General features: G+C 42.3%; 1 protein-coding gene across 9 annotated transcripts in view; it reads left to right on the plus strand.

Moving 5' to 3' along the window:
- The window catches only part of ZMAT4 (zinc finger matrin-type 4), a 137,517-nt gene extending 118,721 nt beyond the window's left edge, over positions 1–18,796 (plus strand). For 7 of the 9 annotated variants that reach the window (XM_078774769.1, XM_078774764.1, XM_078774766.1 and 4 more), the window contains one exon: positions 17,704–18,796. In XM_078774769.1, coding sequence (XP_078630895.1) covers positions 17,704–18,508 — 805 coding nt within the window. In that variant the 3' untranslated portion in view covers positions 18,509–18,796. The remainder of the gene's footprint in view (positions 1–17,703) is intronic. The other 2 variants (XM_078774770.1, XM_068109786.2) reach the window with 1 other exon arrangement.
- The last annotated feature ends 540 nt before the right edge of the window (positions 18,797–19,336 follow it).

The following is a 19,336-nucleotide window of genomic DNA, read 5'->3' on the forward strand; positions in this document are numbered from 1 at the left end:
AATGTCCTCGTGGACACACTGTGGGAATTCCTCTACCAAGATCAATTGTCGCAACAGTTTGAAGTCTTTCCCAACCCCTTTGGAATCACACCACTGATCAAACATGGTTTCCTTCATTCTGGCAAACTCCACATGGGTCTCACTCTCCCTCTTCCTGGCATTCCAAAATTTTTGCCGGTAAGCTTCAGGAACCAATTCATAGGCGTTGAGAATGGCTTTCTTCACTTCCTCATAATCTGTACGTGTCAATCGGTAAAGCCGAAAATATATCTTGAGCTTTACCCACCAGAACACTTTGCACTAACATAGTCCAGGACTCCACAGGCCATTTTAACATTTGAGCCACTTTCTCAAAGTGTAAAAAAAACTTGACTACCTCCTTTTCATTGAAGGGTGGAACCAGCCTCACATGTTTACCAACATCCCATGTGTTCTGACTAGTTGTCGAACCAGCCGGCATGGATGCTACTTCTCCCCGTTCTCTCATTAATTCCAGTTCCTTGAGTTTAATTTCCCTCTGACACTCCATGTCACGTTCCTTCAACTCCCTTTCGGCTCTCCTCTCCTCTGCTCTTTCCTTTTCTCTTCTTTCTTCGAGTTCCCTTTCAGTTCTCCTTTCCTCTGCTCTTCTCTCCTCAAGTTCTCTTGCCTGTTCTGCTCTTTCCTTTTCAGCTCTCCTTTCCTCTGCTCTTTCCTCGGCTCTTCTCTCTTCTAACCTTTCCTGGCTCTGCAGTTGCATCTCCATTTTCCGGAGCTCCACATTTTCTTTTTCCACGGGTAACCAATCCAAGGCACCCTCTGTCCATGTGCCCTGTCCCACCAGAGATTCTATCACCAATGTCTGCATATCTGCTTTCTTCATATTAACTCGGACCTCCAAGTTAAAATGTCTGGCCAATATCAAGAGTTCCTATTTTTATAACGCTTGGAACTGTGCCTCACTAGGGGACGCCGCAAACTGTTCTGCGTCAAACACCATGGTGATTATCAGTTAGCACCTGTTAACCTTCACACAAAAATTTGGGAATGCTAGAAAAATTCCAAATTTGGGAATTCTGGGAATGTTAGGGAATTCTATCCCGGACGAATGTAATTAGGGAATTTAATCCCGGACGAGACCTTCACAAAAATTTCCAAATTTTTAGAAATATTTTGGAATGTTAGAAAAATTCCAAATTTGGGAATTCTGGGAATGTTAGGGAATTCTATCCTGGACGAATGTAATTAGGGAATTTAATCCCGGACGAGGATCCCAATTTCGAGCCCCCGAGACAATTGAACGAGCCCCCAATTTCTGTTACGTGCTCCTCCCAGACCCCCTGGTCACGGTGTACCTCCGAGCCCCGAGAGGAGTCACGCCAGAAAAATGTGTTATTCTGTGTGGCAAAGATCAATGGAGAAGCCACCCCAATGGTTACTCACAAACAAATATTGTATTACAATCACACGAGAATAACAGTACACAATAATAGGAATCAAAAGTACAATCAATATGTCCTATGATGGTACCATCAGTTTCGTAATATACAGACTTGGCATTTAATATGGAATATTTTTTCTGCATTGCCAGTTTTGCCATTGGCATAGTTTTGCCATTGCCAGACAATGTGTCATTGATCACATTTGAGTTAAGTATTATGACGTTCAGGAAGAAGAAAAAGCCTTACCCCCAAATTTGACCACTTCAGGAATTGTTTTAGTTGTGTTTTAGTTGTCTGGTGATTGTTTTGTATTTATTTATGCGAATGTGTACTTGTATATAACTGTCATTAATCAAAAAGTCTTAGGCACTATAGAGCGATTTTTTTAAATCCAAAAAAACAAACTTTTTTTTTTTTGGCCTACAACACTCCCAGGCACTCATTGATGAACCTCTGAAAGTTTGACGAAGATCCGTTCAGCCATCTCTGAGAAAAATGGCGACACAGACAGACAGACAGGCAGACACACACACAGACCAACGGCTCTCTTATATAGTAGATAATGAATAAAGCATGTTTTTAATCATGCAGTAAACATGTGTTGCAATAAATGTATCAATAAAGTCGCACATCGGTGAAATATATGTCACTTGATTCATGGTTTTGTCATTCTCATTTTTGCAAAAATAGAGGAAGATAGAAAAATCAATAATTAGTAACAATTTTCAGCATATACAGTAAATGGCCACCATCTTAAATTATTTGTTTTTTTTTTTAGTAAATTATGGCAGCATTAGATTCCTTATGTCTGAAAACATATGAAAGGAATTTAATTCATGATTTTAATCATATATCCTTGGGAAGATATGAGAATAAGTAGCTTTGTACAATTTGGTGGTGGCCATCTTGGATTTTTACAGATATTTAAAAATACTCAATAGTGCCAGACTTGGCATTGAATATAATATGGAATTTAGAAGAAAATAATGGGAATGGTTCTGCATGGGGTTTGTATTTATAATTGCCAGGAAAAAAATTATTTTGATAGTTATGGTCTTCTATCACCTCTTGAAGTAATAAAATTCTTACAGAATGGTGTTTATCAAACATTTCAAGTCCAAGCCATTAATTCTAAATGTTGTGGGCAATTATGTTTATATGTATTATTTCAACTCAACAATAATGAAAATTTTTATGATGTCATTTTTTATCTAATATAATTGACTTATGTTGGAAAAGATGGTTCTATCTTTGGAGTATCCCGAGAGTTGGATATTGATTTATCAAATTATTATGACAAAGGCACAGGCTGAACGACAAAAATAGAATATAACAAAAAAAATATTAATATGAAAAATACTTATAAATTAATCAATTATCCAAGCCCCATAGATGCCAATGACTTAGATTAAATGATTTATCACAATATATATATTTAAATAAAATGGCTATACAGCAATACCCCGGCCTACGTCATTAATTGGTTCCATAAGCCGTGACGTGACTCGGTTTTTGACGTAAACCGGGCGTAATGCCTTAAAATGAAGACAAACACCGTAAAACTAGAGTAAATAACTGGAGGAGGCTGCGGCTTCGCCCTGAATCTTTGCCGCTCCCCGTCGGGAGTCCCTCCGTTGTTTTCTATCGGTCGGGTCTTCTCCTCGAACAGGGTGACCGGCACGGACGTGTCGACCGTGAGCTGGCTTGTGTGCCAAGTGGCTCCGCGGCCCGCTTCACCACAAAAATAACAAAAAAAATACGTGCTTTACCCAACGTGTCCGAGCAGTTTCACCGGTGGTCGTGTCGTGTCGTCTGTGACGAACGAACGAGCTCAGGGTCCCGTGAACCCGGCCAACCCGGGGATCGACGCTCGCCTCCTAGTCGTAGGCGTGGCCCGTCTTTCCTCGAGCGGCCGAAGTTGCTTGCTTCTTTTTTTTTTTGGACGATGCGATATACGCAGAAACGACGACGTACAGGCAGGCATTTGCAAATCCATGCACATGTGCACATGCACACGTCGATCGGTTCGTCGACGTCGGATGCCGGCGAGGTGCCCGACGAGGCACCCCCGGCTCGAGGCATGACACGGTCTCCGTCATTGCCTGTGGTTGTTTTACACAGTAAAGGAACCTTTACACAGTAAAGGAATAATCACAAAAATAACAGTGAAAGGCAAAGCAAGCATGCGACCACCTCACAGGACAAAATGCATATGGCGTCGCCTTTGTTTTGAATGAGAACCAGCAGCTATGCGTACGTATACGTACATTTTTTTATATTTTAATGTGCTTTTTATTGTATTTTAAATTGTTTTTTTAGCTTCTTTTATTGTTAATTTTTATGTACTATTTTATTTATTTTAAATGTATTTTTTTCACGTCCTCCTATTATGATGCCGGAGTGATGTAAAGTCACACATAATGACATTCGTTGAACTGAAATTTACTCTGGAAGAGTGGCGTAAAGTCGGATTTGACGTAGGTCGAAATGGCGTAAAACGGGGTATTGCTGTATATTGAAAAGATGTAGAAATGTTGAATACATCCCCAGGTCAGACACAATTCACAGTACCAATTAAAATTACCTTTTATGAAGAAGGACGTATAGTTTTTTGTGAGAATAGAACATTGGGGGTATGATATGTCTGATTTCGGGTATAACTGGTCTTTTTCAATAAACCTGCAAGACCCACAAGCATTAAATCAATCACGTAAAGAAGAATATTATCCACTTGGTGAGGATAATGAGATATGTGGAACCACTGTTAGTTATCAACAAATAAAGGAATTTAATAAAGCTAAAATCAACAACAGTTTGGCCATAGTTTATTTAATGAAAACACAAATAACAGGATTTTTTTTTTTTAGTAAGCCAGGGAATATAAACTGATTTAACAATAGGAAGATGGGGAGGTATTACCTGTCATCATATTAATCTCTCATATATTTCTGATACATAAATGACAACAAGAAGACTTCAAGAAAATTATCATTTCTGTATCCAAGCATACCTTCAAGAAAAGGATATTTGGTATTTTAATAAATCTATTATACAACATAAGAATGGGAGTTTTTCAATAAAAGATTGGCTTTATACGAATGATAATAAACCTACAAATGTAGATTTAAATAAAATGTTAAATAATGAAAAGGTTTTAAAGTTGATAAAATTCAAAGCTCTTTTAGAAATTCAGAAGAAATTTTATTGGTTTCCTGTTGTAAAAAAAAAAAATTATTTTGGATACAGGAATATCAAGAAATCCAGATGAATATTTGTTTGATATTCTATGGGGTGATGGTTCAAGGGCAGTAAGGGATGAGGAAGGAGTTGAAGAAGAAAATGAGGCAAGGGTGAAGGAAGAGAGGGGGGAAAGGACGAAAAAAGAGAGGGAGGAAAGGGAAAAAAGAGAGGGAGGCAAGGGAGAAAAGAGAGGAGACAATGGATAAAAGAAAGAGGCAATGGATAAAAGAGAGAAGGAGGCAATGGATAAAAGAGAGAAGGAGGCAATGGATAAAAGCGAGAAGGAGGCAATGGATAAAAGAGAGAAGGAGGCAATGGATAAAAGAGAGAAGGAGGCAATGGATAAAAGAGAGAAGGAGGCAATGGATAAAAGAGAGAAGGAGGCAATGAATAAAAGAGAGAAGGAAGCAATGGATAAAAGAGAGAAGGAAGAGATGGGGAAAAGAGAAGGGGAGGAAAAATATAAAAATATGGAAACCAGTGAGATTAATAAAAGATTGGAGGTACATATTACAGAAAATAAATCAAACTCGACGCACTTAGGAGGCAACAACAACAACAACAACATGCATTTTAAGGCCATTTTCCCTGCTAGAGCGGGGGTTAGCCTTGCGGTCCCCATGACAATCTTCTCCATTTTGCCCTATTTTCTGCATCTCTCCTTGTTAACCCCCTTGCCCGCATTTCTTCTTCCACCATCTTTAGCCAAGTCTTTCTCGGTCTTCCCCGTCCTCTACTTCTTTCTACAGTAATTTCCATCACTCTTCTCAACCAGTCACTTTCATCCTTCCTCAACACATGACCAAACCATCTCAACCTGTTCCTCTTCACAGCATCAATCACAGGCAATATTCCCATCATCTTTCGCAATTCATCATTTGTCTTCCTCTCTCTCAACGATACTCCGCACATCCATCGAACCATTCGCATTTCCACCCTTTCCAGCCTTCGTTGCTGCTCGACGTTCATTACCCATGTCTCGCTCCCATAAATCATAACACTTCTCACACATGCAGCATACACCTTTCCCTTCAGCTTCAGCGACACTCTCCTCCTCATCAGCACGCCACTCAGTTCCCGAAACTTCTTCCATGCACATCTCACTCGAGCAACCGTTGCCGAGTCTAATCCACCTTCTCCATTCAGCATGTCTCCGAGGTAGCAAAATGTTTTCACACCTTCCAGCTTCACGCCGTCTCCAAGATCCAACTCAACATTTCCTCCATCTGCAGCTCCCTCTGCACACCTTACATTTGAATGTAGCTGCCACACTGGTAAATGACCCTCTCAGACCACTACATTTTTGATGAACCCATTCAGCGCACATTGTACATTGAATGGAGTTCACTCCGACACCCTTCCTGCACACAGCACACGGCCACTTCCCAGTTCTTTCCACCTCACCACATGCTTTACCACTTGCCATCACCTTCGTCTTTCCGATATTCACCTTCAGACCTTTTGTCTCCATACATTCCTTCCACTTGTTCATCTTTTCCTTCAGTCCATCCATACTTTCCGCAATCAACACCAGATCATCTGCATACAACAACTCCCACGGTAAACACTCCTTTACGTTCTGACTTAGCTGAAGGCGAAACGCACTTAGGAGGAAAATAAAGAAATTAAAAGTCTAATGAAAATATTATCTTTAAGAGTGCTTGACATCTATCTATAATTCCAGTAATCTCTGTCTGTACGTTTATTTGTCTGTGACCGCTGTTTCTCGACAACCACGGGTCCGATATACTTTTAACTTGCCAGGTATATTGCTGGGGACCCGAGGATGTGCCTTTTCAAGGTTTCATATTAATCGGACAATTACTTACCGAGCTATGTCCAAAAAACGATTCAACCAATCAGAGAGCAGCGAACGATCGCGTGTGCCGGCGTTGCGAATGGACCAAACCATTCCATGTAAATAGAGGGGGGGGTTCTGTGGTCGTTGCGAATGGACGAAACCATTTCATGTAAATAGAGGGGGGGGATTGTCACTGTACTCGCAAGCCGTTCGCCGTTCGCTTTGGCGTTGCGAATGGACCAAACCATTTCATGTAAATAGAGGGGGGGGATATAATTTTAGATAGATATATAGTACGGGCATATATATAGTACGGGCATGCCCTAGTAACTTCAATTTCAGGGAGGAGATTTAAACGAGAAAATGGGGAGAAGGAAGAAGGAAACGATTATGTAGTTGATGATGTTGGTGTTATTGACTTTAGTTAAAGTTTAACATATATATTTTTCCCTCAATAAATGGAGGAGAGAGTGAAGGCATTCCTAAGGATTCTTTATGTTTTAAAAATCAAGATAGAAATGTATATGTTGGAAACCAAAAAGGTTTTTGCACTCTAGGAATTTATGAATTTTTCTCATAAATATATGAGTTATTGTGTTAAGTGTAAAAAGAAAACTAATACTAATAATATATCATATGTTAAAAGTAAAAATAATAGAGTTTATAAAAAGGGGACATGTTTAGTGTGTGGCTCTAAAAAGTGTCAATTCATTTCTAAGCATAAAAGTGGGGGAGATATAGAAAAGCTTTTGTCAGGGAGTAAATTTACAACTACTGGAATTCCAGGGGAATTAAACCTACCGGGGTATTCTTTCTGTGGTCCAGGAACAAACTTGGATAAAAGATTAGATGAGGCTGAGAATCCTAAACCTTGGTCTTAACCTCTAAATAGGGTTGATGGTGTGTATTAAACACGATATTGATTATGGGAATAGCACTACGTTGGATGAAAAACACGAAGCCGACAGAGAAATGTTGTATAATTTGTCTTTGATACGAAATTCAACGTTGAGAGAGAAATTTGATAGGTTTATCGTGAAAAAATTGATAAGCGCTAAATTGAGACTTGGTCTATTAAACTATTAAACTCTAATGATGTCATCAAGACTGAGGAGCAAATAGTTTCAGCTGATAAATTACATAAACCTATAATCACAAAGTTTAAAAGAAGGAAGGTTTATTCTAAAGGCACCGACCACATCTGGTCAGCTCATTTAATTGAACTAAATAATGATAAGGGACATAAGTATGCTTTAACTGTTATTTATTTGAGGAGTACATTTGCATGGGTTGTTCCTTTGAAAAACAAAAGGGGTTTAATTATCACTTATCCTCTTGTTAGCTTTCAGTGGAATATTTAGAAAAAGCAAAAGGAAACCAAAGAAGCTATGGACTGATGAGGGAACAGAGTTCTATAACAGGACATTTATAAAATTTCTTAAAGATAATGGTGTTACAGTCACGTGAAAAAGTAAGTACACCCCATGTAAAGTTTTGACTTTTTCAACATATTTCAACATACAGCTATTTGATCTTCATTTCAACAATATTGATAGATAAAGGTGATATAATATAACAAATATCATGAAACATTTACATTTTGTAGTCCATTGTATAATTTAAATAAACATAAATGCAAATTTCGCATGTGGAAAAAGTAAGTACACCCCTACATTTATCACTACTTCAAATACCTAAAATTAGAATCAGGTGCGTGCACCAGCTCAGGTGCAAATGATTAGAACATCGTTAGAGAGGATCTTGGAGGAACCTGTCTTATTTAAACCTCAGACATTTAGTTTGGTTTTCTCTTTGTTGTTGAAGTGTGTGGCGTCACCATGCCTAGATCAAAAGAGCTCTCTCAGGCCTTCAGAAAGAAGGTTATAGATGCCTACGAGTCTGGGAAGGGATTTAAAAAGATCTCCAAACAATTTGAAATCGATCATTCGACTGTCCGGAAGATCATCTACGAGTGGAGAAGATTCCAAACAACTGCCAACTTGTTCAGGCCAGGCCGCCCCAGCAAGTTCAGCCCGAGAGCAGACCGCAAGATGCTGAAAGAAGTCTCTAAGAACCCCAGAATGTCATCATGGGACCTACAGGTAGCTCTTGCCACTGTTGATGTCAAAGTGCACGAGTCTACCATTAGAAAGAGGCTGCACAAATTTGATCAACATGGGAGGTGTGCCAGGAGGAAATATTTGCTGTCCAGAAAGAACATCAGGGCAAGACTAAAGTTTGCCAATGAACACTGAGGCAAAGACCAGCACTTCTGGAACAATGTCCTCTGGACAGATGAGACAAAGGTAGAGCTATTTGGCCACAGTACCAGAAGACATGTTTGGCGAAAACCAAAGACAGCATTTGACCACAAGAACCTGATACCAACTGAAAAGCATGGTGGTGGAAATATTATGGTTTGGGGCAGCTTTGCTGCATCAGGGCCTGGGCAGCTCACCATCATAGGATCCACTATGAATTCTTCATTGTAACAGAGGGTGCTTGAGGATAATGTGAGGCCATCTGTCGGGAAGTTGAAGCTCAACCGAAGGTGGATCTTGCAACATGACAATGACCCGAAACGTACCAGTAAATCCACCAAGGAATGGCTGAAAAGAAAGAAATGGAGGGTTCTGGAATGGCCAAGTCAAAGCCCGGATCTAAATCCCATCGAGATGTTGTGGGGGGATTTGAAACGAGCTGTGCATGCAAGAAACCCCTCAAACATCACACAGCTGAAAGAATTCCACATGGAGGAGTGGGAAAAAATTTCTCCCAGTCGGCCAGACTTTTTTCTTTTTTTTTTGTATACTGAATCGAGGCTCGTGAAAGAGCTAACATTTATTCCACAAACAAATCAACCAGACAAACAAAACAAACAAGAAGAGGGAGCGGAAGACAAGATGGGGAGAGGAGGGGAAGCACACAAACACAACACCTGAGAGGAGGGAGAGGGCACGGGGGGAGGAGGTGTGGGAAGGGGGGAGGGGGGGGGGGGGGGGGAGAGGTATAAAACACAAGGAGACCAAGGACTTCCAGGACAGAAGTTGGTATTTCAAAAAAGTGTAGGATTTGGGGTGAAATTAGCGGGTGTAGAAAAGATCAAGGTTTTGGATGGGGGAAGATAAGAGATGGTGGTGAACAGCTGTTTTAAAGACCTGGAGGGTGGAGTGGGATTGAAGAGAGTGAGGGAGTTTGTTGCAGAGGCGGGAGAAAAGAGGAATGAAGGAGTGGAGGTGAGCAGAAAGTCTTGATTTTGGCAGTTTAACCATAAGACGGTTGCAGGCAGATCTTGTGCGACCTGCAGGAATACTTGGGGGACAGAGCCCAGAGAGAGCTGGGGGGGCAAGGCCAGAGAGGAGTCGGTAGAAGACGGAAAGACCACCAACCTGCCTGCGGTGAGTGAGTGAGAGGCCCTTGGAGTTAGCTTCATCGCGGGAGATTTCAATGATTCTGAACGCTTTGGTTTCAACAGCGTGAAGACGAGCTAGGTGTGAGGCAGGAGCACCAGCCCAGAGGGGAGAGCAGTATTCCATTGAGCTGCGGATGAAAGCCTTGTATGTGGTGAGGAGCTCAGGTGTGCCAAAGAAGTACTTCGCACGACGGAAGATGCCCAGTCGGCGACTGGCTTTGGAGGCCAGATTTGAAATGTGGTTTTCCCAGGAAAGATCATGGCAGATAGTGAGACCCAAAAGCTTGAGTGACAGAACTTCTTGGCGAGGATTATTCAGAAAGTGGATGGGAGGGTTGTCCAGTCGGTCTTTTCGGAGAGACATCGTAAGAGTGTGAGATTTGTCAGGATTGAAAGACATGTTCCACTTGTTTGCCCAGTCTGTGATTTTGTCCAGGTCTGCAGAGAGTGAGGAGGCTGCAGACTGCCGATCTGAGAAATGAGGAATGGAGCGACAGAGAGTAGAGTCGTCAGCAAAGAGATGGAGAGGATTTTCAAGAGAGTCGGAGAGATCATTGATGAAGACCAGAAAAAGCACAGGGCCCAGGACACTGCCTTGGGGAACTCCAGCCTGAAGGGGAAGAGGAGATGAGAGAAACCCATTCAGGGCCACACGTTGACTACGACTAGAGAGGAAGTCCGCCAGCCATGCGTGGAGATTTCCATGGATACCAAAGGAGGAGGGTTTGGTGAGCAGAGCGGGGTGCCAGACCGTATCGAAGGCATGTGATATGTCAAGGGAGACAGCTCTAATTTCCTGTTTGGCATTGAGGACCTCCATCCATTGTTGAGAAAGCAGAAGCAGCATGTCCAGAGTAGAGTGACCAGGTCTGAAACCAAATTGGTGGTCAGAGATCAAGCCATTGGAGAAGAGGAAAGATTTCATATCTGAAGCAATGATGGATTCCATGACGTTGCTGATAATTTGGAGAAGGCTGATTGGTCTGTAGTTGCTAGGATGTGTTTTTTCACCTTTTTTGTGCAAAGCGGTGATGTTGGCTGATTTCCAAGCAGATGGCAGATGACCTTGAGCAAAAGAGAGGGTGAAGAGAACTGAGAGAGGGAGTGAAAGAGCGGAAGAACATGATTTTAGGACCCGTGGGCTGATGCCGTCAGGACCAGTTGCAGAATCAGAGTCGAGGGTTGACAGAAACTTTTCCATCTTGTCAGGAGGAAAGGACACAGAGTCCAGGAGCAACTGGGTACGGTGGGTACAGAGAGGGATGGGTTTGGGACGCAAGATTTAGAGGCAAACACAGAGTTGAGGCATTCAGCTTTTTCACGTGCGGAGTCAGCCGTTTGAGATGAGGGAGGGGATGGAGGGGGAACAAACACCAGAAACAGATTTGACCAGACGCCACCAGGATTTGGAAGAGGGAGACAGATAAGAGAGTTCGGTCTTGAGAACGGAGAGATATAGTTTCCTGGCTCTCCTGAGGGTGGACACACACTTGTTTCAGGCTTTGTGAAAGGAAATGAGATTTCCTTCCGTTGGATTTGCTTTCCAGGAGACGAAAGCAAGTTGTTTCTGGGCAACAGCCTCACCACAAGAATCCGTGTACCATGGACGGGAGGAAGGGTATGACAACTGAAGACGAGATGGGATAAATCTGTGCATGAGAGAGAGCAATTTACTTTGGAAGAATTCCCAGGATGAGTTGATGTCAGAAGCGGTAGAGATGGGAGACCAGTCCAGATGATTGATGGCTGCTTGAAGACAGTGCCAGTTGGCCTGAGTGAAATGCCAGACTCGTCGACGCTGAGGAGGTTCTCTGAGAATGGTCAGAGAGATGTTCACTTTGACAAGCACATGATCAGATGAGCCGATTGGAGCAGAAGAAGAGCAGCAGACATTTTCAGGGAAGTTAGTCATAACCAAGTCAAGAAGAGAAGATGCTCCGTTGACTGAGATCCGGGTCGGGAAATTGACAGATTGTGTCAGTCCCAGTGAGTCGCAGAAGTCCTTTGCTGAAGAGCCATGGCTGGTGAGAGAGGTACCCACACCCAGCCAACTGGCATGGTGACAATTCAAATCACCACATATGAGGAAGAGAGAGTTGGGATGGGTAGAAAGAAGTTGGTCCATATTATCAGACAGCGAGATGTAGATTGAGTCATCACTGTTTGGAGGATGGTACAACACACATATGAACAAAAGGTGGGAGCGAAGGGGAAGCCGTAGCCAAAGGTATTCCTGGGGGTGAGGTGGAGAGAGGGCAGTGCAGGGCGAGTGAGGAAGAGACTTATTTTTATAAAGATAGCAACCCCACCTCCAGGACGAGGTTCAGGTCTATCATACCGGAGGAGGGAGTAACCTGGGAGAGATACCAAGGAATCAGAGACATCATGAAGGAGGAAAGTTTCTGTTAAGCAGATCACATCTGGTTTGTCAGACGCAACCTGTATGAAGAGATCAGTCAAGTTTGAGCGAAGGCCCCGGATGTTTGAGGTCCATACCGTTAATGAAGAGTAAGGGGGAGCATCAGATACAGAACGGGGGGGGGGGGGGGGGGGAAGGGTAAGATGTGGAAGAGGAGGAAGAGGTAGGGAGAGCTGTTGAATGTGTGTCTCAGATTTCAGAATAGCTTGGAGAAAGGGAAGAATGGGGTGGACAAAAGGTTTGATGGAGATTGGGTGAGGCACAGTGAGGTGTTATTTGAGGAGGGGGAAGAGCGAGGCAGAAGGTTGGGGGAGATGAAGGTGAAAGTTGGAAGGGGGAAGAAGCGGGGAGGACGCTTTGAGGAGGAGGAGCGAGGGAGAGTCTCGGAGGGAGGGGTGTGGGGGGAGTTTGGGAGGGAGGGAAGGGGCAAGGGGGGAGATTTGAAAGGAATGGGTGATGTGGAATATTTGGAGGGGAGGGGGAAGATTTGAAAGAGATGGGTGATGGGGAAGATTTGGAGGGGAGGGGCAAGGGGGTAGATTTGGAGGGGAAAGGGAGAAGACTTGAAAGGGATGGGTGATGGGGAAGATTTGGAGGGGAGGGGCAAGGGGGAAGATTTGAAAGAGATGGGTGATGGGGAAGATTTGGAGGGGAGGGGCAAGGGGGTAGATTTGGAGGGGAGGGGAGATGGGGAAGTTTTGGAGGGGAGGGGTGATGGGGAAGATTTGGAGGGGAGGGGCAAGGGGGAATATTTGAAAGAGAGGGGTGATGGGGAAGATTTGGAGGGGAGGGGTAAGGGTGTAGATTTGGAGGGGAGGGGTGATGGGGAAGTTTTGGAGGGGAGGGGGGATGGGGAAGTTTTGGAGGGAAGGGGGGATGGGGAAGATTTGGAGGGAAGGGGTGAGACTGGAGTTTGAAAAATGTACGATTAATGGGAAACGAACATTTCTTGCAAAATGAGTTTGAGACCTTCAAGTCAAAAATACGTTTGAGGACGCTGAAGGAGGGGTGGAGTGCTGGAGAGTTTCGGGAATGTAGAAAAAAGGAATTGTAAGAGATGGTATTTATTTTTTGGAATGAACTGATTTGGTGAGCAAGTCGAAAGTATCCTTTTATAGGAGAAGAAGAAAAAGGTGTTATAATATATGACAGAAAACAGTTCTTCAGGGGAAAGTTGAAACATCTTTAACAACGTGATCACGTGATCACGAACAATGTGAACGAAGAACGAACGAACAAATAAGGACAACAAATAAACGAATAAGAACTGAGAAGGCAATATTTTTTGGGGGGGGGGTTTTTGAGTTGAGATATTAATTAAACAAGGAAGTATGGGGTGAACGACTGGGACAAAACAGAGAACGAAAGTAATTGCAGCGCAATCAACGAACCGCAGAGAGAAAACAAAGCCACAAGGTCGGAGACGGTAGCCTAAGCCTACTCGTACTCGGCCTCAGAATACGCGACACGAATTAACCGACGATTTTGTATACATGTATGAAAAATTAACATCGAAAATCTTCCTGAAGACACACTATAGGTACACACACCGAAAGATAGATACAGTCTCGACAAAAACACAATTGTGAAAAATTACTTAACTTCGCAAACGTGAGCGCACGGAGCAGCTTCAAAAAAACGTGACCTCCAATCTTGCGCATGCGCAGAACCAAAGACAAAATATTGTCTTTTGTTTCTGCCAAAGGGGGAAATACCACCTTTTAGAGCCAAGAGTGTACTTACTTTTTCCACATGCGAAATTTGCATTTATGTTTATTTAAATTATACAATGGACTTCAAAATGTAAATGTTTCATGATATTTGTTATATTATATCACCTTTATCTATTAATATTGTTGAAATGAAGATCAAATAGCTGTATGTTGAAATATGTTGAAAAAGTCAAAACTTTACATGGGGTGTACTTACTTTTTCACGTGACTGTACATTATACAGCACCTTTAACGAAGAAAAGGCAGTTGTTATTGAGCGTTTTCATCGCACTTTAAAAGAGAGACGATATAAAAAATTCACACAACTCGGTTCTCAACAATGGGTATCTATAATTCAGGACATTGTCAATAATTACAATAATACAGTTCATTCATCAACAAAATCAAAACCTTCGGAAACATTTGCAAAATTAGAATATGAAAAGGAGATTCATTTGAGAAAGGCAAAGTTCAAACGTGGTGATATTGTTGGAATATACAGATGGAAAAGCCATTTTGAGAAAGGTTATACAAATGGATGGACTAATGAACTTTTTAAAATTGTTGATGTAATGAATACCATCCCTTGGACCTATAAATGATACATGATTATTATCTGTATATATTAAAATAAAATCTTACCTCCATTGATCAGAGGTTTGAATCCAGTTCATCAATTTGAAGGTTTAGTTCCACACAAGTAGAGTCTCCAAGGTAAAACTCTTTGGTTGGGTCCTCAGGGCAGAACTCGTTCTGTGGGTCATGGTTGTTCAAAACGTCTTCAAACAAATCAATCATTTCAACCCAAGTTGTGGTAAAAGCAGTGTTTTCATTTTGTATCTCAGATACAATTTCCGATGAGAAAATAATAACGTATTGATTAATTTTTTATTTTTTTTCATTTAATACATGATTATTATATGCATGTATTAAAACAAACATTCTGAGTATTGCGCTGCAATACATGTCCCCTTCCGGCAGTCTGTCGTCCGGAAAACTGTTGGGGAAATTACCAAAGTTCAAAGTGCCATAACTTTGTCAAAAATGATCGAAACGACGTGAAGCTCAAACTTGATCTGTAACTTATGTTACGGGGTCCTCCCCAATCTCCTGGTCTCGGTAACCTCCGAACCCCGAGAGGAACCCCGGCAGAAAAATATATTACCCTGTGTTGAAAATCAATAGTGAAACCACACCAATGATTATAAATGAACAAACTTGTATTATAAATCACACACAGGTAATACGGTACAGCAAATGGCCATTAAGAGTGCACTCTATATATCTCTTATATACAGTCAGGTCACTTACGGCACGGTCAGCGAGTGCAACGACACTCCTCAATGTCTCTACGACTTTTCCCAAGGCGAATGGGATTCGCTCCAGCGGTCGATGGAACGAAATCCGGTCGAAGCCCGAATCTCGCTCTCCAGTCGATCTCCGAAGCGTGTACAGTGGGCAAGGGTGCTCTTCCCGCCAAACTGTACAACGGCGCCCTCCAGAGGTGCACCTTCACCGCTCAGCAAACCGCAACGTAATTGGAGACGAAGCGGTCGCACACACCCATCCCCGGCAGACGGTAGGATGTTGGGGTGAAGATGACACGAAGCAAACCTTCACAGGTGTCCGACGCACGGGGTGCAAGATGGCCGACGGCTCTGGCTTGAGCCGATGCAATGAGGCGAGGATTCGTCGGAATCTCAGCGCCCCAAATCTGTCTACGCCGATTTCTCCACTCCAGCGAATATTCTTATCGCCGGATGTCCCTTCCAGGAACTCAAAATCCCCTCGCGGCTGTCAGTAAACCTCGCTCGTTCCGGAGCGCTGACGTCATGCGTCCTCTCCGACTTTGCTTGCGCCGCTTCTTCCTCTTCACCTCATTGTCTTCTCCTTCGGCTTCCTGTATCATTTTAAGTTAACCTTTTTAACTTTTAATAACTTCATAAACAATAAACCTTGGGAAGACAATAATTGTACATAGAATCCGAAATCTTTCAAGTGGACGAAAACCACAATAACGGAAGTTACGAATCCGTAACACTTAGCATAAGGAAACCATGTACCAAGTTTGAAATCATTAGCATGAAGAGTTTAGAAAAAAAGTCCGGAAAACTGTTTTTTGCGTGACGGACGGACTGATGGACTGATGGACTGACTGACCTGACTGACCCGACTGACCTGACTGACCTGACTGCAAACCTATAGTCCCCTCCGGTGTACACCGGTAGGTGTACAACTTCTTGACCGGTAGGTGTACAACACCGGTAGGTGTACAACTTCTTATCTTGAAAAATAAGCGAAGTACCAACTTCTAATCTGGTGTGTGGGTGTATCTAGACATAAGGAAGAACGCTATTGAAAATTGGGTCGCCACGTCAAAATCCAAGATGGCCGCCACCATATATATGTCTGAACCTTGTGAGCGAAATGTCTTGAAAAATAAATGAACTACTAACGTCCAGTCTGGTGTGTGGGTGTATCTACGTATAAGGAAGAACGCTATTGAAAATTGGGTCGCCGCGTCAAAATCCAAGATAGCCACCGCCATGTATGTCTGAACCTTGTGAGCGGAATATCTTGAAAAATAAGCGAAGTACCAACTTCTAATCTGGTGTGTGGGTGTATCTAGGCATAAGGAAGAACGCTATTGAAAATTGGGTTGCCACGTCCAAATCCAAGATGGCCGCCACCATATATATGTCTGAACCTTGTGAGCGAAATATCTTGAACAATAAATGAACTACTAACGTCCAGTCTGGTGTGTGGGTGTATCTACGTATAAGGAAGAACGCTATTGAAAATTCGGTCGCCACGTCAAAATCCAAGATGGCCACCTTGCGTCTTCCACTTTGTCAACTCGCATCACTTCACCGACGGGGGACCTAGGCGTAACGCTTGTTTTTTTAAAATTAAGACTTTAAACAAATTTTAAGATGTTCGAGGAAGTGTGGGGTGAAAGAAAGACTGGAAAAAACAGTGAGAGAACGAAAGTAAATGGACCACAAACGACTGCCGAAAGGAGACAACAAAGCCTCGATGCCTGAAAAATGCGGCAGGAACCAACCAACTATTACACACAGGTATGCACAATTTACACCGAGATCTAACTAGAAACACACAGTCGGCACTCGCACCGTAAAATAAAAATAGTTTTGACAAAAATACAAATGGGAAAAATTCTTAACTTTGGTAGCGTGGAGACCTCCGAAAAACACATGCCCGCGCCGGCAAAACCGGAAGCAGGAGCCAAGTTGCCTTGCCTCTCCTACTGGGAAATGTTTGACTTTTCCTTTTTTGTTTCCCGCCCCTCCGACAAGATCGGAGACGGGGACATTTAAATGACGACCGACCGATCATCTATCTGTCCATGTATTTTTGTGAATGTGATATTTCAAAACCCATTGTACATTTGGATTTCATATTGCAGATATATATTCCTCATGACATTATTTCAACCTCATTAGATTATGGTGGTGATTTGCTGAATTATGTTGCCCTGGCAACCATCTCAGTAATTTGGCTTGTGCACCGAATTTTTCAAAAACAGTTGAACATTTAGCTTTCATATTACACTGATCTATTCATCATACTGCCCAAAAGATGGGGGACCTCAAGTATCAGCTCCTACTTGTTTGATATATTGTGTAACCTCACACTGAATGGTATGTACGTGTGTTTTTCTTTTGTTTTTTTTCCAGGTTGAAGTCGAAGCAGCGTCAAGGTCAGACCCAGGTATCAACCTCAACACGAACATTATCTTTGAACTTCCCTAAAGCCCAGACTTCATCCTCGGGTCCAACGAGATGGCGCAACAACCCGAAGATGCCAGCATCTCGGTCTTTTAAACCCCGAAGTACTCCCAGATCCCAAGGGGATCCATGGAAAAAGCCAAGGCCACCTGTTGAATCATTTTTTGACAAATCAAAATCGTACTTTGACCAATCAAAATCTTATTTTGAACCGCCACAGTCGTATTTTGATGCGTCAAAATCCTATGTTGACCCGTCAAAATCCTATGTTGACCCGTCAAAATCCTATGTTGACCCGTCAAAATCCTATGTTGACCCGTCAAAATCCTATTATGATGCAGCAAAATCCTACTATGACAGTTCAAAATCCTATTACGACACCTCAAAACCCTTCTATGACCCACAAAAATCCTACTATGACACACAAAAACCTTACCTTGACCCACAAAAGCGTTACTTTGACCCTCAAAAATCTTACATTGAGGCACCAAAACCTTATGTTGTGCCACTTAATACCCCATTGGATTCGAGTACAAGCTATGAGCAGATCAGGCCCCCTTTTGATCTTCCAAGGCCGCCTGTTGAGCAGCCTGCCATGATTACTTACCCTCCCCCTTTACCCACCAGGCATTCTGAACCCCAACGTCCATACGAGCCCAAGATCCCCTTTCCTAATGTGGAGATGCCTGGTCCTTTTCCTACTCTGGATATGCTGGAAAAGAATTGGCCAGCCTATGGTTCCCTGGCCCACTAAGCTCTTCAACAAGACACGATTTAGTACCTAGGTTAAGGAAAGGTGACCTGTTAAACAGTTACGAGGATTATAACATGTAATTCAACTGTGGCAGGTGATGTTATCCTTGTTCCATGATTTTTCACTCATTTATGTTATTGAGCACAACAGTAACGAAACAGTAAATATTTGGTTTCTGGAATGTGGGATATAATGGTTGCAATTCGGATTCCAAGGTGTTGTCTTAGTTTGTTAAAGTGATGCTTTCTTTGTGGTTTTTTTTCCATTAAAATGAACTTGTGTAGTGTTTTCTGCTCGTGCTCAATTTTGTTGTTTTCTTTTTTTATTATCTTATGGGCTACATATTACTTTTTATTGTGGGAGGAGGGGTCGGGAAGAACTCTGGTCTGTACCTAATTTATGGGGTTGAGATTGTTGTGCATGCATGTGTGAAACCCCCCTTTTTACCGGTTTATTTTTATTATTTTTTGTGCATTTTATAAAACTTTTTTTTTTTTTTTTACTGCAACACTTTTTTTTTGTCTCGAGCACAGCACAGTGGCAGTTCAAGGTTGATGTGGGCTTTTGTTTATTGGAGAACATGTTTAAACGAACTGATTTGATGCTGAACTCTTGTGCAATGATGTTGTCTACCTGCGGTTGTTTTTCTTTTGTAGCTTGTACGGAAGTTCGATGCAGAATTTTGAAAGTTTATAATCCTTTTGCGACTATCATTTTATTTCTTTCAAAAAAGTCATGCGATCATTTACATTTCAAGATAATACCTGTTGGTGTGTTGCCGTGTTTCTACTTCTATCCTTTGTAGCTTTTTACAGGATATTTAATGAT

The sequence above is a fragment of the Myxine glutinosa genome, chromosome 3 (assembly GCF_964187855.1).
Source record: "Myxine glutinosa chromosome 3, kmMyxGlut1.1, whole genome shotgun sequence".
Lineage (NCBI taxonomy): Eukaryota > Metazoa > Chordata > Myxini > Myxiniformes > Myxinidae > Myxine > Myxine glutinosa.